This window comes from Pelodiscus sinensis, chromosome 25 (assembly GCF_052426305.1).
Source record: "Pelodiscus sinensis isolate ZL-2025 chromosome 25, ASM5242630v1, whole genome shotgun sequence".
Lineage (NCBI taxonomy): Eukaryota > Metazoa > Chordata > Testudines > Trionychidae > Pelodiscus > Pelodiscus sinensis.
The window spans coordinates 10271973-10299049 of NC_143076.1; the positions used below are offsets into that span (position 1 = coordinate 10271973).

The 27077-nt window shown below is 42.7% G+C and overlaps 1 protein-coding gene across 1 annotated transcript in view; it reads right to left on the reverse strand.

The window, feature by feature from the left end:
* The window catches only part of BARX2 (BARX homeobox 2), a 47996-nt gene extending 32763 nt beyond the window's left edge, over window positions 1–15233 (reverse strand). Inside the window, exon 1 of the mRNA XM_006111169.5 lies at window positions 14708–15233. Coding sequence (XP_006111231.1) covers window positions 14708–14885 — 178 coding nt within the window. The 5' untranslated portion in view covers window positions 14886–15233. The remainder of the gene's footprint in view (window positions 1–14707) is intronic.
* Window positions 15234–27077: the final 11844 nt, after the last annotated feature.

Below are 27077 nucleotides of genomic sequence, written 5' to 3' on the forward strand. Positions count from 1 at the left end.
CATGACTTTTGGAGAGCGCTGGTCTGTCCTTTCTGCATGGCATAGGCACCTCCCTGGCTATAAAATTAGTTTATTTGAATCACCTTTGTGAAGAAAATATTCAAAGACACTGCACTTCTCTAGCACTGCTTACCTAAGCACTTCCAAATACTTTATAAAACTGGGTAAGTGCTGGTCTCGTTTTACTGATCAGGAAACTGAGGCATGGTGAGGGAAGTAATTTGCTGATGATGACAGTGAGTCAGTGGCAGAACTGAGGAAAAAGTTCAGAGCTTCAGGTCTCTCTTATATACTTAAAAATCTGTGAAGTTTGCTTACCTTCATTCACAAGAGAGGCATTTTTCACACTGACAGCTTAGCAGGATCTTTATATATATACCTGGCACAATTCCTCCTTTCCTTACTCACCTAAAACTCCCATTGACTTCAATGAGTAATTAGGGTTGAGTCAAGAAGGATTTGGGCACATAGTCTACACCAGTGTTTCTTAAACTTTTTGAGACCACGGAACTCCAAACAATCATATTTTTTTTAAGCGGAATACTTATAAAAATGTTCTTCAAAAAAACAATTGTTGTCAGACCAAAAAAAGACAAAAACAAAGAAGAGGTCGCGGCACACCTGCGAGTTGTTCACGGAACACCAGTGTTCCGCAGAACATAGTTGAAGAAACACTGGTCTACACAGCATCTAAAAAGTTGGCCCTTCAAACATCTCTCCTATGTCTTTTTTTTTTTTTTATTGACTTATTGATGTAAGTTAGGAGAAGCCTGGATGGAGAATGCCTGTGCAGATCAAAAATAGATTTGGTAAACAAATAGGGAATCATTGCAATCATTATGCATTTTTAATCTAGTCTCAAAATGCAAAGTGCTCCTGCTCTAACCGGAGTAGCAGCTCTCCAGAGACATAAATTAAGGCCTGGTCTACGCTTCAGAATTATATTTACATGTGTCACTCAGGACACCCTAAGCAATGTAGCTATCTGACCCACCCTCCAGTATGGATACAGCTAGGTCAACACAGAGGCCGTGCCGCTCCCCACATCCCCAAGCCAATCAGGGCCTGGAGGGGAAGCGTGCACGAAATCTCCTCCTGTCCTGCCCCCGCCCTCCAAGGAGTGCACAGCGCTTAGAAGTGCTGAGCGCTCCTGGCAGGGCGAGAAGAGACTTTGTGCGCTCACCCCACTCCCAAGCCCTGACTGGCCTGGGGGAAGGGGGGAAGCGCATGAGGTCTCCTACCGCCCTGCGAGGGGCATGGCACTTCTAAGCACCACGCGCTCCTTGCAAGACACGGGCAGGGTGGGAGGAGGCTTTACACGCTCTCCCCACCCACAAGCCAAGTCTCCTCCAGCCCTGCAAGGGGCTCAGCTCTTAAAGTCAACCACCAGCTGCTGCTCAGCTGGTGGTTGACTAAGCCCGGTGCTCCCTTTCAGGGCGGGGCAGGGAGCAAGAGACTTCACATGCTCCCCCTCTCCAAGGCCCTGATTGACCTGGGGACAGCGGGAGGAGCACCTCAGCCCCACTGCCAGGGGCACAGGTACCTAGGAGGGGCAGGGGCAAAGATTTTGCACACTCCCCCACTCCAAGACCAATCAGGGTCTGTGGGTAGGGAAGCAGGGGAGTATCCTCCTGGTCCTGCCCCTCCCATCTGAGGTCCCACGAAGAGGAAGAACAGCAAATCTTTTGAGAAAAATATATATTACAACCTTAAACAGTGCTACACGTCAAAGCCAGAAATTAACTGTAGGCGTCTTCTGTTGGTTTGGTTTTTTAACCAAATAGTAAAATAAACAGAATTATCAGTGCCAAGAGAAGCTATTCGCTGCAGCTTTTGTTATCTATAAAAGCTACACACGTGAAGCCTCTTATAGCAATGTCAATTTTTTCACTGAACAACTTCTCCCTAAGCACAGGTTTTGTGTAATTCAAATTATAATTAGTATATTGCAATGCATGGAAACATTCTCGGGCTTTCATTGTTTGCCACAACCAATGGAGGTTTTTTTGGTATGTGAATTCACCGTAAGAAGGTTCTATTACTCTGTGTTTTGAGAGAGGGCAAGAACAGATAAAGCATACCTATTTTTTTTTTCAATGATCATTTTCTAAAATACTTGTGAAACTACATAAGAGGGCTTGTTCCTTATTGAACAGAACTGAAAATAACTTTTAAAAAACAAGTAGACCTGTGGCATCTTAGAGACTAACAAAAATATATGTATAGTTAGTATATTTTGTGAGTCTTTAAGGTGCCACAGGATTACATGGTGTTTTTTTTAAAGGTACAGACTAACATGGCTACTCCTCTAAGACTTTTGCACTGAAAATAAAATGCGGGTAAATGAAATCACAACTCAGCTATTTGATAAAGCAAAAGAAAAAGACATGTGACAACACACAGGAAGCAGTTTGCTAATTAAATATGCCAAACCTACTACTGTATATAGCCAATTCAGCTGGCTAACCAAAGTTGCAGGACTTAAAGGCTATTGTGCTAGCTATGCTCTCAATTTATAAGCAGCTTCTCATTTATTTCAGTGGAAAATCTAATTTTAAAAGAAAATCAAAGAATTGAGATGGTCCTAAATGAATTTCAGTCTGTTTCCTCTGTATTTTCCATTCATATTCTTCGTTGTATTTTAACATGAGTGATAGCCACAATGGCATCTTCAGAGGGACTGAGCTCTCAGGAAATTTGCTAGGAGTTGTGGGTGGTTCAGTATTTCTGAAAATAAAGCCGTAATGGTTCCTTTTCATGAAAGAGGAGACTATCAGGCAAAGTTTGCAAATTATATGAAAATAAAATTTCTGCTCGACATTCACACCTGATTCTAAGGGCTAATAGTACAAGGCGAAAACAGACATTTGAAACAATCTGCACCAAAGTCTCAGTTTTACACTAAAGCTACTTTGCACTGCTCTGGAATTTCGGTCCACTTTAAGACTTCTTTTCACACAGCCACAGCAATGTAAAGAAACCTTTGTGAAATTGGGAATCAGGCCCCTCATATTTCACTTTAACATGGCTGTTTACAAAGCACAACAACAAAACAGGCCCCTTACACCAAACACAGCAGAATTCCTTTCAATGTCTGGCATAGAGTTAAATGCCTCCTATCTACAGGGACAAATATAATCCACACAGGTAGATAGGAATGAGCCCTACTCATTCCCCATACACAGTCATGATCCACAGTGTCCAAAGTTTTTGACAGATCGATGGAGGCAGCGCGAGGAACCACAGCTCCATAAGCACAGTCAGTCCTTTAGACAAACACAAGCAAGGAGACACTATACTGCCAGCATTCAAACAAGGATGTTTGGGGAGATAAATGGGGACATACCATTGAATACTGCAGAATATAATTGTATTAGTAGAAAATTTGGGATGGACTGAATATAAGAGGGATCAATATTTTAGATTAAAGAAGGAAGACTCTCTCCTACTTAGAGGCACATAATATGAAGAAGACACAAAGTCTGGGTTAAATATCACCAGCAACAAAGCAAACGCCCTGACTTCTGTTGCTGATAACTCCTCACAAGAATCATAGAAATGTAGAGTTAGAAGGTACTTGTCTATTCCAAGGTAGAGCTAATTAAACCAGAGGTGGAGAACCTATGACCCAGAGACCAGATCTAGCCCCCGGCTTGCCTCTGGCCCCCGAGGCTCAAGGCCCCTACCCAGCTTTGGGGAGCTGGTGCTCCAGTCCTGCAGCACCCCCACCCCATGCCTGCTGATGTATCCCCACTCCACTCCTGCGCCCTACTTCCCTTCCAGACCCACCAACACTCCTTACCGCAAGCCTGCTTCCTGGTAGCTCCCTCCCATACACTGAGTCTCTCATTTTGGTCCCACCCCAGAGCCTATAACATTGCCCACAAAATCTACTAGCCCGGGGCCCTTTAGGCTCTGGTGTGAGATGGGAATGGGGGGGGGGAGTGTCTTTCTGCTTCTCAGTCTGGGGCCATGTCAGTTAGGTGCTTTTGTTTGGAGGGGAGGGGTTGCTTCCCCCACTGATTTTTCTGTGGGTCAGTGGCCTCCGACCCAGGAAAGATTCCCCATCCCTGAATTAAACTTAAATTATCAAACCTGAAAGAATTTACAGGGTTACCTCATTTTTTATAATTTATGTTGTGCACCTTTTGTACTTCATGCTTCATTCAGCTTAGACAGTGGAAACAGAATATAATGATTGTGCTGGGACCTTATCTGTAAATGCTTAAACATAACTTTACTCACCTGAGGAGTCCCTTTAACTCAATGGACTTACATGACTAAAGTCCCAAGCATGTAGGTGTGTGGGGTTGGGTCTTTTGTAAATTATTTTCTAGTTAGCTGAAAATCACATGAGAACTTGCTATAACATTGCTCAACAACTGTCAAGTGCTACAAAATTTGGGTTTCAAACACTGTAAGATGTCTAAATCCAAACACAAAATGGGTTCATTAAAATTTTAAAAAATCTATCATTCTGAGCTTCCATAAAAACTTCTGTTGTAACATGACTTAAATATAGGTGCTAAACTACCTTATAATAACATGACTTAAGTGTTTACAATGAAAGCATGATTCAAATTGACTCACTAAGGCACTGATCCAACTCCTATGTAATTGACTTCAGTGGGAGTTGGACTGAGCTCTAAATCATTCTAAATAAAACAATCCATCAGTTGTTCTTTCCCTCATCCCCAAATACTATTCCATCATTTATTATTCTTCTATAATTTATTGCAACAAAGCGAAACCAACTATTCCAATTTCTAACACAGCGCCTTACTACGCAACTGTCAAACTTGCTATTAGAGAGAGGAGGTGGGTGAGAAAATATCTTTATTGGAACAACTGCTTTTGGTGAGTCAGACAAGATTTTGAGCTTGCACCGAGCTCTTCTTCAGATCTGTGTAAACTCCAAAACTTGTAAAAACTTCACCAACAAAAGTTGGCTCAAAAAAAGTGTATTTCCTCAGCCACCTTATCCTTGAACCAACACAGCTACACCAATAATGCAAGCTTCACCATTATCAAGTGATCTAAAGCAAATCTAATAGTGAAAAGCAACTAAAAAGGACATCATTGAGTTTGCAATTACAGTATAGTCCCTTTTATCAAGCTCCTTCTTTATAGGATATTTCAAATATCAACTACTTCAGCATTCAGAAAATAAAATGTATTGCAAGTGTTGAGATCAAATGGGAACTTTGAACGAAAGCAGACGGAAGGATAAAGGCAGGTGTTTTTGTAAAATATTCATGGACACGCTCAGCAATAAAACAGGCATATATGTCCTATGTTATTCATTATTCTAGGTTTCAATGAGATTTTTCACATCTTTCGTTGCTTAATAAGGGCAAATCCAATATACAATCTTCCGATATATTTCAATATAACTTTGAAATAACATTTTAGGCTCTTTCCTATATATCTATGGATCAACCCAATTAGTCTTAAAAAATCTCCTAATCAACTACAAACATATGTATATTCTTTGCCTTCCAGAATATCTTTCTTAAGCAATCTATCCTTCTGCATTTATTTAAAAGAGGTTTATTATATATATGTAGTATACTGGGAATAGGCTTCTTTATGCCTGAAGAAACAGAATCCTCTTCCCTCTTCTGTTTTAATAATGCAGATTCAAGATGATCAGGATTTTTGTACTAATCCACTAAAATTAAGGGATTGGCATCAGTTGAGGATCTGGCTGTGCTACTGTATTGTTTTTGCCATGTGTAATCTGGTATATAAAATATTTGTATTAAAATAGTCTATTAACATTTGGAATCTCTAAAATGCAGTGCTTCTCCCCCAAAACTTCATTGTGAGTGAAATACTTGGACTAGGTTTATATTGAAAGTTTCCTCTTATTTTGAAAGAAATCAGTAAATAATACTAAATAAAATACCCAGCAAATGTAGAAGCTGATCATTCAAGTTTTTTCTTAGGTGAGCAGTTCAACTGAAATCAGTCAACTAATTAAATGAGTACGAGTCTGCAAAATAGAATCCATACACAAACACACACAAGATTATTATTAGGGTGTTTAACAAGCCTTGCAGATAAAAATATGACTTTTTTTGTGAAAAGTTTTGATAGAAAAGTTGTTTCTTTTTCAAACAAAAGTTTAACAGAAAGTGTCATTAAAAAAAGCTTAATTTTGGGGGTTTCAGCTTTTTTTAATTTGTGGGGTGCAATTTTTTTGACCCATAACATTTCAAGATGACATCAACATCATTCCATAGAATTAAAAACAAATTGTTTCCCAACCAGTGCTAATTATGAACATAACCCTAGTGTCCTAGAAAACTTGTTGTGGATTTCTCGGAGAGCAAGTTCTCTAATGGCAATACGTATACATATACCATACAAATATGTCAGCTATGCAGAGGTACACATAGAATAAATGTTACGTTCTAAAAGAAAACAATAGGGGGTAGATAACTTAGCAGGATTCTGAATTGTCCTCTCCTTTGGAGAGAGAGGGGAATCTTCACAAGGAAGCGACTATACCTTTTCAAAAATAAACAGCTTGACCCCGCTACCGCTACAAGTTACACTCCACACTGGTGTAAGGTCACTGACTTCACTGGAGAAGTGCACAGTTCTATAAAAACATTCCTATCAGGACTGGAAACACAAAGGAAAGCAAAGCAAACTCGAGAGTCATTTGTGTGAATATTGAATGGCATTTGTGGACATTGGCTGAAGTCATTTCCATGGGACCTAACCGCATGCTTTCTCCTACAGTACACTATTCCACTGTAGTGAAGTGTATGCTAGTGTATTCCATCAATTTAGATGCACTTACTCCTGCTTTCTGTTTGTATATTGTGTTAGCAGAATCAGGCACTACATCCTATTTTCTAGCTAACTCAGGTTAAAACAGATGGGGATTGACAGCTTTTACTGAAACCAGTAGCTCCCTGCACTTGTATATGCAACTAGCCTCCACAACCCAGCCGGAGGGACTCTTCGTGTTTTCCCTTTAATTGGTAAAGTTGTTTTTATATACTCTGAAGACCACGGACCATCCTTCAGCACACCCCAGACTCTCATGGAAATCAGGGAGCAACTGGAGATGTGCAAGGAAATCAGTCTCTGTGAGCCAGACCCAGCTGTCATTTACACCCATGCAACCCTTGTGAGCAGAACTGCATGCTTGTATCCAAAGGTATAGACATCAAAGAGGCAGCACAGTAGTAAGCACGAACAGAACCCTCTCCCCCCACCCCCTGCTTATTTTTCACACAGTGGTATAAAAGTGATATTGTACAGGGCTCTTTTGTAATGCTCAATCATACTTAACCACAACTAGAGTGAACTTTGATTGCTTCCCATGTGGTAACCCTATTTCCTTTTCCCTGGTGTATTTGGCAGTTTTGTTCCATGTGGTTTTGCCTTTTGTTAGTTATTTGAGTCATTATTATTATTAGCAATGGGCTACAGCTGCAAAATTCAGGCTGGGAGTCAAATCTTAGACACCCCAAAATTTGGAGCCGTCAGATCTGGGATTTTCTGTTAGGTTTCAGTAGAAAGGGAAGAGCCATTTGCAATATTCAGACCCTTGATCCAGCTCTGAATCTCAGATACTGTCAAAAGCTGAGCACAGATTCAGATCCAAGATATTGGCACAGGCCTTTCTCTAAATATTTAATTAACTTATATCCTTAGCCAACTCATTTTCTTTCATGTTTCATTTTGGCATTTATCGCTTTATACATTTTTTTCCTGCTACAAATACACTGAGCATATAGGACAAAGTCTAGGCATCCTAATGCACACCAACCTCTTTAAAATGATGGTTAGGGCCCAATCCTCAGTCTTTATGAATTGACACAACTCCAGTGACATCAGGAGTGTTATGCTCATTTATACCAGCTGAGGATCGGGACTTTCTTTGGTATAATATTGATATCAGGATTTTTTCCTACCAAGTTTTGATTGATGCTGGACAAACTTCTCCCTGTCTTTTGGGATTTTGACAACAGGCAAAACAATGTGTGCACTGATGGTTCGGAAGAGAATTTTATGGCAAAGACTAGTCTTAATGGTTTTTAGTACAATGTCTGGACATGCTGATGTATTTCGCTGCAAACTAACATGGATGTATTGTATAGTAAAACTACATTGTAAAATATTCCTTTAATTACTTTATTATGATTAAGAATATTTAGGGACTCTTTTTAAGAATATCTTAATAAAGGATCCATAGTGATCTGGAGACTTATGAATCATTTTCAAGTATTTTTTCCCCAGGGTTATTGTTTTCTCGTGAGTTTTGTCTTTACTGTTTTACATCAGTCAATAGGATTTTACTTGCCTTTGTCACTGAAATGGATAGATAAAATGGTTTTTAGAAAGAGAGATTTGATCACTGTACAAATATGTCTAAGAACATGACAGCAGTATCAGTTCCTATATGCAGATCTTTTGTACGTGTTGAAATTGATAGATTCTGATGAAGTCTTTCCCTGCTACTGTTTTGGGGCTGTATTAACAAGAATGATTATTTTGGACTCTGTGTTCTGGACAGATAGAGTTGTGCTATACTTTGGTGATGGCAATTCAATCCCAGTCGAAGATGCATGACTGACAAGAGCTTTGGTGTACTCAGGTATAAATTAGTCTGTTAGAAGGTATTACTCACAACCTTACATTTGTTTTATTTAACTGGATTAATACAGCTGTTATGTTTCAGATAATAGGCTTTGGGTGGAAGGCGATCTCATTTTTCTCCACACTTTGATACACAGGCTATACCCTTTCCCACAGTTCCCTGTTCTCCCACAGGAGCTCCGTAACAGTATCCCTTCAATTAAAAGGAAAAGATCCGCCTAAACATTAGCCCAAAATCCACCCAGATTTCAAGTAGTGTCCCAGATCAAATTCAAAGTGGAGATAGCCAAGGAATGGACAAACTTTTTCAACCCAGACCACATGGAATTTCATATTGGTCTGTGATCACTAATCTAAAATCTGAGCTGTTGCAAGATACAAGAAATCTACTTTCTCTACATGTTTTCCTAAAACTTGACAAGATTGACAGAAGTTTGGGAATATCGGAGTTCATACTTTGCTGCATAAGCCCCAAACCTCCCATAGGATCCACATTAACAGATGCCCTGTAGTTTAATCCACTTAGAGAAAAGAAAACAATGGCCCAAAAAGCTCTCACATGGGCCTCTCCTTCTCTTGCTTGGGGAAAGATGACAAACAACTATTCAAATCACCAGCAGAGACTTACATTAGACAGGAAAACCTTAAAAAACAACAAATTTTAAGTAGCACCTTAAAGACTAACAAAACATGCAGATGGTATCATGAGCTTTCGTGAGCACAACCCACTTCTTCAGATGATCAGAGTGTTGGAAGTCCAGATCCAAGAATAAATAAAGGAAGGAGGGAGCGGGGTGAAGGAAAAAAATGGAGGAGAAGAAAAAAAGAAAAGAGACAGTGAGTAGATAAGCTTCAGAGGCATAGAAGCACCTAAAAGACTAAATTGTTACAAGGAAGATGACCTTTCCAAGTGCAAACTAATGGTTCTTAGCCTCTTGTAACTATTTAGTCTTTTCGGTGCTACTAGACTATTTGTTGATTTTTAAGTCTTTCCTGTTACAGACTACTCAGCTATTCCTCTGAAGCTTACTGGGATCTTAGGAGACATTTAGGGGTAAATTAGAACTAACTAACAGCACAAAACACCGAGAGCCAGGATTACTGGTGGCTGCAAACAAACTTTATAGGACTGTGGGAAACTTGGCCATACCCATAAAAAGTGGACATCCAGCTAACTAAAACCATGCTGGACCACAGGTGTTGCCAGACCAGAGAGTGCGGAACTAAAGAGCTTTGACCTGTAGCTAAAATGGCACAACTCCCACCAATGTGGATGTGGATATAAATGTGTTAGTATTCCCATATGGGAAGGTGAATAAACTGAATTAGTAAAAGGCACCTTTAAATCAGCATAACTGCCTCTTCGCTTGGAGTGATATCAGTGTAACTACTTCAATTTAAAAAATAAAAGCATACCTCTAACAGAAATAGCCTCAGAGGGGTAACCGTGTTAGTCTGTATCTACAAAAACAATGAGGAGTCCTGTGGCACTTTAAAGACTTAACAGATTTATTTGGACATAACCTTTTGTGGGGGAAAACCCACTTTGTGATTAACCTGCCCCAAAAACTGGTAGACCAATCTTCTAAGTCACCAGAGCGTTTTTGAAAATTTTACTCAAGTTCTGATGAGCAACAGTTTCAGTGCTGTGGGAGATGGAATACACAGAATATCTTGCAATATCAGCTCTGCAGAACTGAAATGAGTTCTGACAATTCAAATTCTTTTCTATCCCACAAACCCAATGAATGTAAATAGGATAGGCTGCATAGAGCAAATATTTGATTTTAATACTTTCTAACATCAGGGACCCCACTATGAGGAATAACAACATTTTGTTTTAAATTATCCGGTGCCCTGACTTATTTTTTCCAAATAATCCAATTTATTTTGAAGGGACCAATTCCAGGTAAAGATGGTGCAGTTACAGGTTAGCCCTACAAACTAATACACCATTGATTTCCAAACACTTACAGTAAACCATACCCCAACAGCTAACTAGGTGTCAACTTTAATGACTGAACTAAAGCTTTAAAAAAAAAAAAAAAGCCAATAAACAGGGTAGAATTAATAGAGGATCATTCACGCATATTTTGGTTTACTTAGCTTTTCAAAATTGCAGATAGATATTTTGGTAACTGATTCCTACTCTGCTGGAAATAAAGTTTCTCATGTCTCCAAATTGCACAATAACAAAACCCACTTTAAACATTAGAACTATTGCAATTAATGGATCAGGTTAGTTAGTTAGCAGCTATATAATATGCAAAGGCTATTAAATGAATGAACAGGGAAGTTCTTACTGTTTGAGATGTCAGAATCCAAAAAGCTAGTATCAGAGAACTTTTAATGATCATCTGAAAAAATGTTCCTCTTTATTAGGAATATATAGTTCTGGCATCTGATTATGGTGGATCTTAACCACTACATATAATTGAACCTGGCTAATTATTTTATGCCAAAATGTATACATGTAGGGCCTTTTTATTGCTTTTGGTCAACAAATGTCGGACATTTACACTTCGGTAGTACCTATAAGTTTATCATGATAGTGAAGTTTTTTCCCTCCTCCCCAGCCTAATTTCACTCTGGGCATGATCCAAGCTCAACAGGCATTTTCCACTGACTTCAAAAGGCTGAGGTTCAGAGATGTGAACATTCCCCTCGCCAGAACTCTGGTATGCCCCTTTTGGAGACATTGACGCGATTCAGAACTTTCATTCTGCTTTCCTGCCACACTCTGCAGATTGAGTCTGTTCTGTGCTGATTCCACATCACATGTTAAATAATTAACTTTTGACTGTAGGCAAAAGAAAAATGTTTTTGCCTTGTTTTCTATGTTTCTAAGATCTTGCTTCCTATCAAAAGGGGGCAATATTGGATACCTGTGATGCTTATACTTTTATATATGTTTTATATTACTCCACTCAAGAGGGGACCTCAAACAAATCTTAAAGGCCTACATGACCCCACTGGCTGTCAGATGAAAAAGTTGTTAACTCTTTGGACAGTACTGCTTTCAGAATTTTGATCCAGATACAAGAAATCTCCATACTGATGCCAGATACCTAGATGAAATGATTAACTACTTATTTTTATTTCAAGCATTTCCAAGGCTTTATGAAATATCTGGACAACATTTACATGGTTTAAATTAAGAGCTGTCTCACCAGCATGGTAAGTAAATGCTTTAGAATATAAAAAGTCTCAGCGGGGTGGCCGTGTTAGTTTGTAACTTTAAAACAATTCGTAGTCCTGTGGCATCTTAGTGCACAACAAATATATATAGTCTCATGAGCAAAATCCCTGTGGGCTCATGATACTATATATATTTGTTATGCACTAAGGTGCCACAGGACTACTATTTGTTTTCATAATTTAAAAAGACAGTCAGACAGTAGGATAAATGCCGCAATTTTCAGAAGACAAGGTAGTTTTTATCAGTGATTATTAGTGATTTGCTCTACATGGGTTTTTTCTTCTTTCATCTTTATTTATATTCATAGATTTAATTCCATTTCTTGGCCAATGACAGAATTTCCTCACTCTTATAATAAAAGGATTCACATGACCTAAGTTTTTAACTGTAGCTATAAATCCATCAGTGCCTTACAATCTGAAAGGGTGGACTATTGTAATGTAGCCCCTTCTTTTATGGTTTTAATCTGATGCAAATCTCTTGCAGCACTTCTCAGTTTTATGAAGCATATTCTAATAGAACCCAAAATCTTCACTCAACCCAGTCATGACATAGGCCACATGGATTTGGGGCTATTAGCAGAATCCCGAAGGGAAATGCAATGAATAATTTACAGAAAATAATAAAGTTTAAATAATTAGAACAAGTGTGTCATGATAATATCATTCCATGATCAGTTGCTGAGTCAGTTCATTTAGCTATGATTTATTATCTCAGCCTTGCAAAACCACCATTTTCCATACCTGGCATGGAAGCACCCATAAAAATACACCCAGCCTTCCCATGAGCTTGATGAGAATAAAACAGCTAATGAGAGTTTATTCATCTATCAAAAAAAAAGTCAGGAAGTGCTTACCCCAGATAAGCAGCTCAGTATTGCTTTATAATGCTGGACTACTTTTACAGCCCTCCAAATTACTGGATGTTTGGCGTATTGCACCCCTGAAAGTCTTGGGGGATTATAGTACTTCCCCTCTATATGTAAAATAGAATTTCCTAAAATGAAGAGAAAAATCTTTGATCGCAAGATTCTACTGGAGTGTTTGGTCCTGTTCCTGCATGACTGGAATCAACAGGTGTTTTTGCCATTGATTCCAACGTGAGCAGGATTGGCCCTCTGTAAGGATTTGCCATCTGAACTGTGCTCTGCATTAGAGCCAATGGGGATTTTCATTCCACTTTTGCTCTGGAAGGAGTTTCACTGGCTAAAGTTTAACAGAGGATTAGCTGCAAAAAAGAAAAAAATCCATTGCCAGTGAGATTTTGATTAATAATTATCCCTTCCACCAGAAATATGTCTGTGGTTGGTTCAAAAAGGTGTAAAAAAAAAAATCAAGCATGAATCAATCCAAGGAAAATGTATTATGAATAAGAATTACACTATAACAAGCATCTCTCCAAAAGCAGGTAAAATTGGGGCTTGATATGGTATTGGCCTCCAGCACCTTTCCTGATATTTAATTACTAATATTTACAAATTGGGGTACTAACGCAATGGGAGCTTTAGACTTTGCTTGAACTAAATAAGTCCCTATTTAAAAAAAATAAATCGATCTGTGGCTGATCTCACTTCAGTTAAGTTTTATTTCAGTGTAACTCCATCAGCATCAGTGATGCTCCTCTTCATTTACTCCCAGGTAAGCAGGAGAAAAATTGAGAGCCAAAAACATAGGCCAGTCAATCTGAGGGCTACACCTTTTACTGATTTCAGCAGAGACCTTTTGTATGTTCAGATTCATAACATCCCATGCTGATTCTAAAACTTCATGAGCAGGAATTGGTCCTTTAGAAAAAAATTTTAAGGAATTTCACTTTTTACAAAATCATCCATGTTATCATTAGATTCTCCAAAGTTACTCATATTTCTACTAATGTGCGTGGGGAGGACACAGAGTTTGAAGGAAAATAAAAGTCTGCTGAACCATCTAACTGCTTAGTGGTCCTGCAAAACTCATAGTCTCTTATTAGTGAGGAGAAAACATTTCTGCCCATAGTGCAACAGAAAAGTGATACTTGTTTTGGGTGCACTGTGTCACACTAAACGGTTTGCAAAAGCATGCATGGCTCTGATTCTGCAAATCACTTCAAACCACTGAAGCCATCCATCACTTGAAGTCAGTGGGCTCCACAAATGTACAAATCTGTATGTTGGATCTCACCCTGTGTTTGTAACATGACCAGAATGTTTTCCCATTCAGAATGTCCTACCGTATTCTGAAGATTTGGGTGTCCAAATAATGCTCTTCAACAACAGTAGATCACTTTTCTAGAGTTAGTAATTATTCTATTATTTATTCCTGTTCCCATTGACGACAATCACAACTTTATCAGTGACTTCTCTGAGCCCAAATCAGGGCTTTAATCCATTTAGTAGGGACTATGTGTGTTCTGTATTTCCCCCCCAACCATTTATTTGTGGAAGATCCAGAGAGGGCTGAAGTGGGTGGCAGAGTCCCAGATGGAGATGTGTCTGGATATTTAACAAACCACAGACAAATACGGAGAGGAGGGGAAAGGTGACTCCTGGCTGAGGAGTTTGTAATGTTTTGGCCGGAGAGAAGATAGTTTAGGGGAAAGGGCTTGGCGCATTTCCCTTATAACTACATCAGGGCGCATGCAGAGCCCACACTGGGAATTCGCGCTACTTTCTTGCCCCCAAAGCCACCGGCCAAAAAGGGGTTTGTTGCAAATCTTTTCTGCGCTATCGCAGCTCCCCACTCGCTTGTTCCGATCGCACCTAAGGGCAAGGGTCCCTGCAGAGACAAAAGTCCCTTCCTTTGGGGCAGCTCGGTGCTAGGGCAGAGCTTCCCAATCCAGCCTCCATGGGAGACAGTCGCCCAGGGGCGCCAGGGAAGGGGGTGAAGCGGATGAGAAAAGCCGAGCTCTTACCCGTACAGGAGTGCAGAGGTTTGGGTCTGACGATGAGGGACGGGCAGACAGAGTAAAGGGAAAGTTTCTCAAAGTAATCGCAGGTCTCCTTGGAGAGGATCTCATCGATCATGAAAGTCTTGTAGCGCCTCCTGGCTGCCTTCAGCTGCCCGGGGGACGCGAGCCCAGGGCAGTGCATGGTGGAAGCCGCCGCCGGCCCGGGCTCGGCCCCCTTCCCAGCGAGCGGCGGAGGCTGTAGCACGCCCAAGGAGCGGGCTCTCCCTTTCTAGGGGGCGGGGAGGGGGGCAGGAGAGGGTCCCAGAAAGGTGGCTCCCCCTGCGCCAGGCGTGGTCCCTGCGCCTTGCCCCCTGCGCGCCTGGCTTGGCCGGGCCGAGCGCTCTCCAGCGTGCGCCCGCGCGGTGCTATATAAACCTCCCGATAAGCAGCTCCGAGAGTCCTTTTTAGGACACTGCGCCTGTCAATCAGGGCAGCCTCTGGCTCGCATCTCCCTGCGCGTCGCTTCCCCCAGCTCGCGGCGGGGAGGTGCCCGGGCGCGCGCGCTCTATTTTAAGCCACCGGGGTGTGTTTTTCCTTCTGCTTCGCCTCGCAACGCTGGAAAGTTTCCAGGGCGACTCCCCCCACTCCGAACTGCAATTAGTTTCAGGCTTGAAAATCCAAGTAGCAATGTGGTCCATCAGGAAGTGATTAAGGACTTTGGAACATTTGCATCGAGAGAGCAAACACACCGCTCCGAAATGGGTGGCAAATAGAGAAGCTGCCGTTGCTTCAGAGCAATTCACAGCCTCCTCTTTCTCTCCCTTTGCACGAGCTGTCCCTAAGAAATACTCGTGCGCGGGCATATACTTGTGGGTATATATTTGTGCACACACCAATCTACATCCAATCCACAAATGGGTATTTCTCTACAGGCATTCCGTGTACAGGCACAGAAAATTAAGTGTTCTGAAACTAATAAACCTTTTATCATGGCAAAACAATTAAGGAATTTGCTGGGTTTGTTGCTAAGGGCTGAGGAAAACTATACTGAGGTGTATTGCTCACAGTAAACACTTTCTTCACTAATGCTTTTTGGGTTGTTTTCACAACCGCACTAGATGAATTTCTGACTATTTTCTCTCGGCTTTTTGCTGGATCACTTTATGATTTTTGCAAAGGCAGTTTCCCTCCGTAACAAGCACTGAACACCTCCTGCTCACACCGATTAAAGTTGGAAAGAAATTCTTGGCAAATAGTGTCACTTTCATTGCCTGCAAGTGTTTTGAGGAAATGATTATTTTTTAATGTTCCATAATTGTTCTTCTTAGGTGCTGCGGCACATTTTCTCGTCTTCTGTTAAGCAATCGCGTGTCAATTAGTTTAATTCTGAAGATTCTTAATGTTTCTTTGTTCTTTAACTTCAAGCGCCTCTGGGCTTTCCTGCAATTTTCCTGCGCGTTTCAAGAAGCCAAACCTTTCTTGATTATTTTGCTCTGTTTTTCATTTCTGTGGCTTATGTTCACATTGTGTCAATTCTTCCCGATTTGCGGGAAGAATCGTTCGTCAGGTCTGGATTTTAGAAATGATCCAACGCCTCCATTTGAACCGGAATATTTCCGCACCAGAATTATTTGAATGACTTTTGACATCAGTCGTTGAGTCTCGTCTGTCCCTCATTAAGTTCTGTGAATCGACTATATGGTGCAAACGATTGTTTAATTAATTGTTAATTAACTAGGCAAGTAGCTATAAACTCAATTTTTCTAATAGTTTATTATTAAATATAACCAACACATTAATATCGTCTGCAAAACTATATTGCTCACGTTCTTTTCAAGATAATATTGACCCATACGATAACAACCCATATATTTTAATTTTAGAACGTTGAGAAATTATAAAGTTCGTGTTTGTTTTTAAGTATTGTGTTTTGAATGAGAAAAAATATTCTTTGTCTTTAGTATGGAGTTTGTTGTTGTAGATCCCGTTAAAAGAAACCTATATGGGAATCCTTTTAACTGGCTTCCGTATTTGATCAATATTTCCTTTTCTGTTGCAAAAATTGTTTGGTTTTACGATCTGTCTTGAGAACCATAAAAAGAATATGTTTGTGTCTTTTCTAAACACGGTCAAAAACTGAAATAGTGTGTTCAGAGAAACAGGGAATTTTATGCTTTTTTCAACTACAGAGCAATTGGTTTTACATTTTTTAAAACAAAAACTAAACAGCTTTTTTATAAATCAGAGAGAACACCAATAATCTTGTTCATTAAAAGTAATTAGGAAAGCATCGATATTTAAAATCAATAATATTTTATTTACTATACTTGGAATATACTGTGTTCTTTTTGCTGCTAAGAAATTAAAGCTGATTATCGTAAGCAGGAATTTAATTAAAATGGGGTTCAAAGAAACAGGTGTCCCGATACTCTTTAGTTATTTTATTTGTAAATTGAACTGTAGTTTACATTGCTAAAGCACCCCCAAAATATCTTGAGAGATTTGATCATTTGATGCAATGTTAGCCGTCTTTAATTCGAAAAGAAGCACGTTTTAATAACTACCTTTCGACGCAACCGATTACACGGATAATGATTATTTCGAGGAACTAAAATATCTACCGGTAACTCAAACTGTCATCGTAAATAAATAGCGAACGCTTGCTGACGATAAATAAATACACAACGTTGTGAAGAAGTCTGGGTTTGACTCCTGAAACGGGAGGGGGGGACCTTCATTCTGACAGGAGATGGGGTCGCTCGGCTGCCTTGTATTTCAGTGTTGCTAGTAGCTGGAGATGCTAATTTCAGGGCGCAAGGCAGATGCTGGGAGGGGAACAGCCTTGCATGAAAGGGACTCGCTGCAGCGCAGAAATCGATGTCCATGGAGCTGTGCCGTTTCGCACACACTTGGCTAACGGACCCGGGTCTCTTATTGCCTGCTTATTTCACTCCTGCCTCAGAAGTCTGGTTTCTAGCTGACACTTGAGCAGGTTCTCAGCGGCCACGCTGGGAGCCGCAAACCCCCCCTGTAGAGCCAGTCAGCGCTGACTTGGCAGATGGGATCCGTTCTCTCAAGCGCCCAAAGGAACTTGTTTTAATAATGAGAATTGAAAAAAGCAAAGCAAAGACAGAAAGGCTAGACTGAGCAATAAGATGGGCTCTGTCAAGTGACACACACGCTGGCCGTCAATCATAACGGGAGCGCTTTGGTCAGGAATAATCGGGGGTTTTGTTTCCAACATTAATGAAGTGGCTGGAAAAGCAAACATCTGCCAAGGAGACTCAAACCCCTCACAGCTGTTGGAGCCACCAAGCCTCTCTCCAAGCAGGGCTGCCTGGCTGGTAGCTGCTTCTCCCCTCTGGTTGCCTCACTCTCAAGAAATGGGATGAGTGGGGGTGGGGAGGAGGGAGAATGAAGGTGAAGTTCATGCCATTGTGTGGGAGGGAGATGGCTGTAATGTGAGGGGGCAGGGAGTACTCTACAAAGGGCAGATCAGCTTGAGCTATAAGAAGAACTGGCTGGGACTTCCCTGTGTGTGTGTCACACACTAGGTCCCAGACCCCATTGTCTCCCACAGGAATTCTGTGCAAGGACAGAATCAGAATCAGGGATGAAACTGGCAAGAATCTAAGCAAGTCCAAGAGCTTAGGGTCTGTGTCGATGAAGACGAGAAGAGCTCATCCCCAGTGACAGGGGAACAAAAGCAAATTGTGCAAATAACAGTCACCCACCCATGGAAAGAGGCTTTCATGGAGAGAGAGTGGGTAGGTTCAGGGAGTGGCCTTGTGCTTTGGCCTGCAGGAGACTTGAGTTCTGTCTCCAGCTCTGGGGCTGGTTTGTTATCTGACTCTATCTGATCGTAGCGCATTTTGGACTTGACTCCCTGAGTCTTCATTTACACCTCTGCAGAGCAGGCATCAAATGAGTTCCAAGGGAGCACTTTTCAGCAGTAGATCTCACCGCAGTTGGCAAAGGAGGTCAGCACTGATAGCCCCATTTTACAGATTTTACAATAAAATACAATGGACTGGATTCATTGCGCTGCTGTAAATGAGTGCAGGAGGTGTGGGTCCTGAGAACAAGTAACTCCAGCACTGTTGGACGTATCCTGCGCACTGGAGCTCAGAGAAGGGTTAGAAGTGGTGGTCTGTCTTCTCTAGCTTTTCCCCTATTTGCTAACCCAGATGGAATGGCCCTGGGGAAAAGGTTCTTTTCTCACTGCCCCTGACACACCTATCTGTGACTAATGATGGGAATTTAGTCCCAAAGAGCCACTCAAAGTAGTTCCCTTCACCAGCACTAAATCCATACGGGGAGAGGACACTCCGAAAAGCAAATACCATTTTGCCTCCTGAGCCTTAAAACCCCTCAGTTTTTGCTCTGTGCTCTTGTCACTCTTCCATGGGCATCTTTCAGAAGACCCCAGGCTGCTGTTTTTAAGTCTCTAGATGCATTTCTCTCAATCTATTTTCAGTTCAACTCCTTTGGGGGGGGAGGGGGAAGGGACAGATGCATCAGTTTACAGAATTATGATTTCTGGGATGTTTTCTTTTCAGCATGTTTCTTAAAGCCTAGGGCTGTGTCCAGACTCAGGGTTTTTTTCAAAAAAAGTATACTTTTTTGAAAAAACTTCACCTGCGTCTAGACTGCAGCAGCGTTCTTTCGAAATTAAATCGAAAGAACGCGGCTTTTCTTTCGACGGCGGTAAACCTCATTTCACGAGGAAGAACGCCTTTTTTCGAAAGTGCTCTTTCGAAAAAAGGCGTTCTTGAATGCCAACAGGGCTTTTTAGAGAGAGAGCAGCCAGACTCACTCGCTGCTTTCTTTCGAAAAAGCGGCTTGCTTTTTCAAAAGTACTGCTTGCAGTCTAGACGCTCTTTTTTGAAAGAGGCTTTTTCGAAAGATGCTTTCGAAAAAGCCTCTTTCGAAAGAGGCTTGCAGTCTAGACATAGCCTAGGAGGCGGTACAGCGAACAGGAGGAAGGTTATCTCAATGTGTGGCTGGTGGGGCAAATGGTTGGGTGGGCAAACCCTAGCAAATTGCTGTATTTGCACCTGGCTTTGAATGTTATGGATTCAGCTCATCTGTTGGCTTCACTCCCCCCTTCTTGCACTGTGCTCAGGGAGGTCAGAAGGAGGATTTGCCTTACACAATGTGTCTAGACTGGCAAGTTTTTCTGGAAAATCAGCAGCTTTTCCAGAAATACTTGCCAGCTCTCTACACTGGCCGCTTGAATTTCTGGAAAAGCACTGACGATCTCATGTAAGATCATCTGTGCTTTTCCGGAAATACTATGCTGCTCCCGTTTGGGCAAAAGTCTTTTTCTGAAAGACTTTTGCGCAAAAGAGCCAGTGTAGACAGCACAGTACTGTTTCCGCAAAAAAGCCCCGATCGCGAAAATGGTGATCGGGGCTTTTTTGCGGAAAGCCGCGTCGAGATTGGCCACGGAGGCTTTTCCGCAAAAAGTGCTTTTGCGGAAAAGCATCCTGCCAATCTAGACATGCTTTTCCAAAAATGCTTTTAACGGAAAAGTTTTCCGTTAAAAGCATTTTCGGAAAATCATGCCAGTGTAGACGTAGCCTATGTTCTTTGTGATTTCTGCTTTCCTTACTGTCCTAAGAATACCCCATCGGGGCTATCCTACGCATCAAGTCCCATTTCTGTGTTTGGGTGCCAGGCTGGCATGCTTCTTTTGTTGTAGCTCCTCGCTTCCCCAGCCCTGGTCTGCATGTCCTGATTCTGGGCTCATAGCAGTTACAAGGGGGGGGAGGGGTGTCAAATGTTTACCTGCCAAAAGGGAGCCTACATTTCTTGGTATATACTCAGGTGAATGTCATATCTACACAACACCCATCGGAAAATCTGCACCACCCCAAAAACATCTCTCAAAACAGCTCCAGTTCTGCCAGTGATCCTGCCCCATGAGTGATAGTTGTATTCTAGCTGGTTTGGTGTGTTCCTAAATAGTGGAAGGGCACACCCATCACTGAGCCCACGGAGTGGAAAAGAATCCATTCCAAGAGAGCAGTTGCACTCTTGGGTCCAATCTGGCGGCTGCTGAAACCAAATGCAAAATTCCCTTTGATTTCAATGGGAGCAGGACCTAGAACAAGGGAAGCTGTTAAGTTAGTGTGTCTATGTTCCTATAGGCAAGGTTACCTGGAAAGGAAGTAAATCATGCAGAATTGGAACAGTAATTCATTTTACAGTTGGCTCCAAACTTGCCTGTTATAAAAATAGATCAACTAAATTAGAGATACACTGTGGGCTTGTGACTCCAAACCTATTGCACAAAGAACAAGATTATTCACTTTATAAATCCCTACTTGAAGGCAAAATAGTCCTGGGGCTCTAACGCTGCACCAGGAGTCAGGAGACCTGGGGTCTGCAAGTGACCTTGGGTAAGTCATTTCCCCTGTCTGTGCTTCAATTGCTCCATGTGTGGGATGGCAACAGTGCTCTGAACTTCCTTTATAATGTGCCTTGAGATTGCGCATGAAAAGCTGTACATGAGAGCATGGTGCTGTTACTGTGATCCTGCCCCATTTACACCTTCAGAGCCTGATTTTGATGTTACACCAGTGGAAATGCAGAGTGGAATTCTCTTATTCCGGAGGTCTTCTTCTTATCATATCACAAAGGAAGCAACACATCTATAAATAAATCTGCCATGAGCTCTAATAACAATAATAATCTACTTATATGTATTAGCGCTATACATCTGTCTGTGTGTCTGTCTGTCCATCTGTGAGTCTATATTTTCAAGAACTCCTAAATTGTCAGAGATAGGTGTGACGTAGTGGGGGTACCTGGCTGGTTTCTATGCTGCTGGCTCTGGGGTAACCCCCACTGGCTGCCGTGGGTACCACGACCTAGCAAAATAGGATGAGTCACTATGCAAACCAGTATGGCCAGACACCCCCCATGGAGAGGAACAAAGGAAGGTGGAATGCTGCCCTGGCTGGGGGGCAGGGCTGGAAGAGGGTTAGTGAGTTGCTGGCTGGAAGCATGGAGGAGACAGCCTAGGGAAAGGGGCTGGAGTTTAGGGGCCCAGTCTCCCCCATCTCAAGGGGGGCTGAGGCATCCTAGCCCAGCTCTGTGACCAGATTGCATCTGTGCTGTGCTGTATCCTGGAGAGGCAATAAACTTCCTCTATTCCACTGGCTGGTGCAGTCTGTTTGTGCCATTTCGGGGTGCAGGAGACGGGGGACCCCCAATGTGCCTTCACAATAGGACACCAAATTTGGTAGGCAGCTTCCTCTTATAACTTAAAGAAAGGTCAGGGTTTGGTTGCACCAGGACAATGGGATGTGCCTGGAATGGGATTGTTTCTTATCAACCAGAAAAGGAGGGGTATAATAGCAGGGACAGTTCTACCTCAGAATTACCACCGTGGGTGCATCAAGCACGGGGGGGGGGCATCAAGCACAGTTCTACCCCAGAATTACCACAGAAGGGCAGTAAATGCCCCAGCCCTGGGGAACAGCTGCTGACTAGCACACCCCCACCATGCTGGCTTTTCTCAGGGAGCAGCTGCCAGCCAGGTTGTGCAACCCCTGGCACCCTGGGTATCACTTTCATTGCTTGATTTGATTTTTAGGGCAGGGGGAGTGAAAGGGGAATCTGCATCTACCTGGTCATTTGTGAGCTTGGTTAAATGGAGGTTCTGCTCTACAGGAACGAGCAGACTGGGTGCATATTTCATAGCAGTGTTGTTGTAGCTGGGTGGTCCCAGGATATTAGAGGGGAAAAAGTAGGGAGAGGTAAGGAGCAGGGTTGGGAGGGGGGATGGTAGAAGTTCTTTTTGAGTGATGAAGCTCTTTGGAAGTGCTGGGTGTAGCAACTCATGGTGTAGGGGAGATCAAGATTCTGGGTAGGGCATCTGAGAGTGGGAGAGAAAAATCTATGGCTCCCTGGATATGTCTACACTACCCTCCTAGTTCGAACTAGGAGGGTAATGTAGGCATACCGCACTTGCAAATGAAGCCCGGGATTTGAATTTCCCGGGCTTCATTTGCATAAGCGGGGCGCCGCCATTTTTAAAACCCCGCTCGTTCGAACCCCGTGCAGCGCGGCTACACAGGGCACGAACTAGGTAGTTCGAACTAGGCTTCCTAGTTCGAACTACCGTTACTCCTCATGGAAAGGAATGAGGAGTAACGGTAGTTCGAACTCGGAAGCCTAGTTCGAACTACCTAGTTCGTGCCCCGTGTAGCCGTGCTGCACGGGGTTCGACGGGGTTCGAACGAGCGGGGTTTTAAAAATGGCGGCGCCCCGTTTATGCAAATGAAGCCCGGGAAATTCAAATCCCGGGCTTCATTTGCAAGTGCGGTATGCCTACATTACCCCGCTAGTTCGAACTAGCGGGGTAGTGTAGACATACCCCCTGATGCTAAATGGCATGCTGGGATAATGCAGGAATTTGGAAATCCTTTCAGCTCTGATCATTACAGTTTCATTCAGTGAGACATGTCTGGATGAAAAAGTCTGTCTTGCACCACATGGGGATAACCCCGCCTCTGCAGCAAGAACATTCAGTATCCATGAGGTGCTGGGAGAGGTCAGACATAATTCAATTGCCACTGAACATAATTAGGACATTAAAATTCATGTAGCTGTTAAGACCCTGGTTTGAGCCCTGGTGCCATTGGTTAAGCTCAGGAGCTTTCACTGTGTTAAATTGAGCGAAGGGGCAGCGTATTACATTAAACAACTGGTGGGCAATTCTAAGCCCCATCTGTTTAAGTAGCATCCTCAGACATAACTCCCTTGTCTCCTTGACTTGGACTTCCCATTTGTCTCCACTGGCCATAGCCTGAACATTACCCATGACCCGGAATGTTTCCTCTCCTCCACCTCCCGGTATCTGCAGACCTGCTACAGCCACCCCAGGAATGTGGCTATGCTGCCTCCATGCTGCCTCTTGTGAAATCCTCCCCTAGGCTTTCACTTCTTCATGCCTGGGCATGAACACGCTTTCCTACTGCCCCCCATCCCAGCCTCAGACCTGGGAATTAGCCCTAATTCAGCCAATAGGAGCCAGCAACCAATTCCAGCAGGAGGTAGCGCAAACCGTACAAATGGCCATATTTGCAACAGGAATCAGCAGCTACATCAGTCGATGTCCAGTCATGGCTGAGCTTAAAGCTCATCCTCAGCATAGACCAGACTTTAGCGTGCCAAACTCTAGCAAGTACAGAAAACTGCTGTCAGCCTTCTTATGCCCATGTCACCCTGAGCCCTCCTGTCACAGCACCACTGCTCCAAATTCCCATGCTCAGAGTCACCATCTCTGCTTTTGAAACTCTCAATGGACATACCCCATCTTCATCTCTTTCTCCTGTCCTTTCATGTAGCCCCAGCCTCCTTTTCCTCCCTTCCTTCCTCCTTCCCGTCTTGCCTTCCTCCCTCCCTCCTTTCCTTCCTTCCCCCAGTCTCCTCAGTGGGGGGCAAGAACAGCTCCTGACAGCCAGAACTCCCTAGACCAACCTAGTTTACCATTAATTTCAAATCCCATCTAAGCACATGCCTTTCCACCTTTGCCTGAGCCTCTTCCATTCCCCTCCCTCTCTCGCTACCAGGTCCTAGATTTGTTAGTATTTCTAGCACAGTGGTGCCCAAGGCGATTAAAGCACATTGAAACAGGAAGGGACGCTTTCAGCTGGAGATGTGAACTCCCATTTAATTAGTTAATGGGTTAACTAATTAAACAGGTTCCGGAGGGCACCACTCCAGCCCCGCCATAGCCACAGCAATGCTGGAGCACCTCCCCCAGCTCCACCGCAGAGAACTGCTCCAGCCCCACCAGTTAACCATAAGCCGTAAGCCTCACCCATTAAGGTTAACCATTGTTGTCCCCACTTTCAGCCAATGAAAGGGTCTGGAGGTGAGTCTGTGAGAGGGAATTCCAATATAGTTTTGTCAGAGAAGAAACAGATTCTCCCTGGCTACTCCTTACTTATGCCTCTCGTAATATCTAGAGGCACTGAGGAGGGATGGGGCTCCATTGAGCTAGCATACTCTGACTACATCTACACAGCAGTGTTATGTCGGAGTAATGTCAGTTATTCCAAAATAACATAGTGTGTGTCTACACAGCAAGCCTGTTATTTCAAAATAAATTTGAAATAACGGGCTTCTTACTCTGACTCCTGTAACCCTCATTGTAGGAGGAGTAAGGGAAGTTGGGGGAAGAGTGCTCTATTTCGAAATAAGTGCTGAGTAGATAGCTCCATAAGCTATTTCATCTTCAGCAACGCAATTAGAGTAGCTCGAGTCGTGTAGCGTATTTTGAGTTTAGCCCTGCTGTGTAGACGTGCCCTTCCTGTCCTGAAGAGCCTGACAGCCCGTACAAGAGCTCTCTTTAGCTACAATCTTTGTTTAACCCATCATTGTCTTTTTAACTGTGTAAAGGACTTTGAGGATATTAAATAAACCCTGTGTCTTATAACTATTTTATAGCGGCAGCACCTAGGAGCCACACTCATGGACTAGGAACCTTTTGTACTCAGCACTGGACAAACACAGAACAAAAACTGAGCCCAAGATCTAGGAAAGAAGCAACAACATACTATTCTGTACTGGAAGGGAGGTGGAAAGAAAGAGAGCGAACAAGGTCCTGGCATTCCAAGGAGCATCGCTGATCCAAGCGCTAAAATCTGGCACTTCCGTCTCTTTGCTTTGCTATTCAGCAATCTTTTTTGCCCTGTTATTAGAGAAATACAATATGTTTCTGCAGGCTTCGGGACAGGGGTTCTCGAGGTGAGGTTTAGGGCCATTTCTAGATGGCATAAGGGATCACTTCTGTCAGAAGGAAAAGAAACTCTCTCTCCTAATAGTCATAGCCCATAGCAGAGATCTCAACGAGTTCCCAGCAGCTCCTTTGATTCAATAAACTTTAAGCCTCTGCCATCTCCATCAGTCCCTCCCTTTACATTGCCCAGCTGCTTCATGTCTTTCCTCCTTTGTGAAGAAATCGAGTGGCAATTACATTTGGGCATAGCACCAAAGCCCAGAGGTAGCCGCAAATGTACAAGAGAACAGAAGCAGATCACAAAATGACTAGGACAGATCAGAGCAATTCAGTCCTCGTGAAAGTAAAGACTAGCACCTAGAAGGTGGAAAGAAACACCTCTAGATGCCACAAGGAGTGTTGCAGGAGTGGAGGGGAGATTGAGCAGGCAAATTTGTCCAGCTAAAGCAAATTTATTTCAAGCTCAATATTGTGTTGATAATTAAAAATGTAACAACTTCCTCAACCCCCGCCCCTCTAGCAGTCATCCGGATTTGAATCCAGGCCTTTCAGCCCGAAAGCTGCTCCCAGTTCAGCCAAAGAAGCAACTACTGGTAAGCTTTTATCCCTTATGAGGACTAGAGCAGGACAGAACGTACCCTTTCCAAATATGTAGTTACTGCAGGGAAGGTGGGAAGATGGTCCATGAGGGGTGATTGACTCTGAATATGTGTAACTTTAATTGGGACTTTTGTTTGTTTAAATTCTGAGGTATGATTCTTCCCTACATTGCACCTTGTGTCATCATTTGCAAAGTGCTGTAATGTGTTTTCCACCCACTTCACACAAGTGAAAATGATGACACAGCCAGCTGCTGTTTCCACTGAAGTTAGTGGAAAACTCCCATAGGCGTCAAGAAGAGCAGGATTAGGATCTGGGACTAAATCTTCAGCTGGTGTAAACTGGTCTAATACCAATGGTTTCAACAGAATTACATTGATTCAGATCACAAGAGGATCTGGTCCCAGGTCCATAATACCAACACTTGAAAACGATTAGAGCTAACAAAATTTGTTTGGCTAAATTCTGCAATCAGGGGACAATATAAATGCCAGATTAGGTCCATGGATTTATGTGCACTCATTCTGGTTGTACAGCAGTGGCCCTGTCCCCACTTATAGGAGGATTAACTCTCCGGTGATAGATCTTACAGAATTCAATTTAGCAGGTTTTGTAAAGACCCACTAAGTCGAATGCTGAGGATGACCCCATTGACCATGTTAGTCCTCATGTTTCTCCCAGTTGACTTATGGGGCCACCCCAGAAAATCGATGCAAGGTATATCGACTCCAACTACGCAATTCATGTAGCTGGAGTTGTATATTTTGAATTGATTTTCTCTGCCAAAGTAGACCTGGCCACTGTTTCTGGAAGCAGAATTTGTCTGTCTCTAACACTAGGTCTATACTAGACCCAGAAGGTCGGCTTAGGGTACACAACTTCAACTACATAAATAACGTAGCTGAAATCGACATACCTTAAGCCAAGCTTGGCACTGTCTTCACAGTGGGAGGCCGATGGGAGCAAATGCTCCCATCAGCTTTCCTTACTCCTCATGACTGCAGGAAGTACCAGCACTGACCAGGCGCTCTCTTAGCA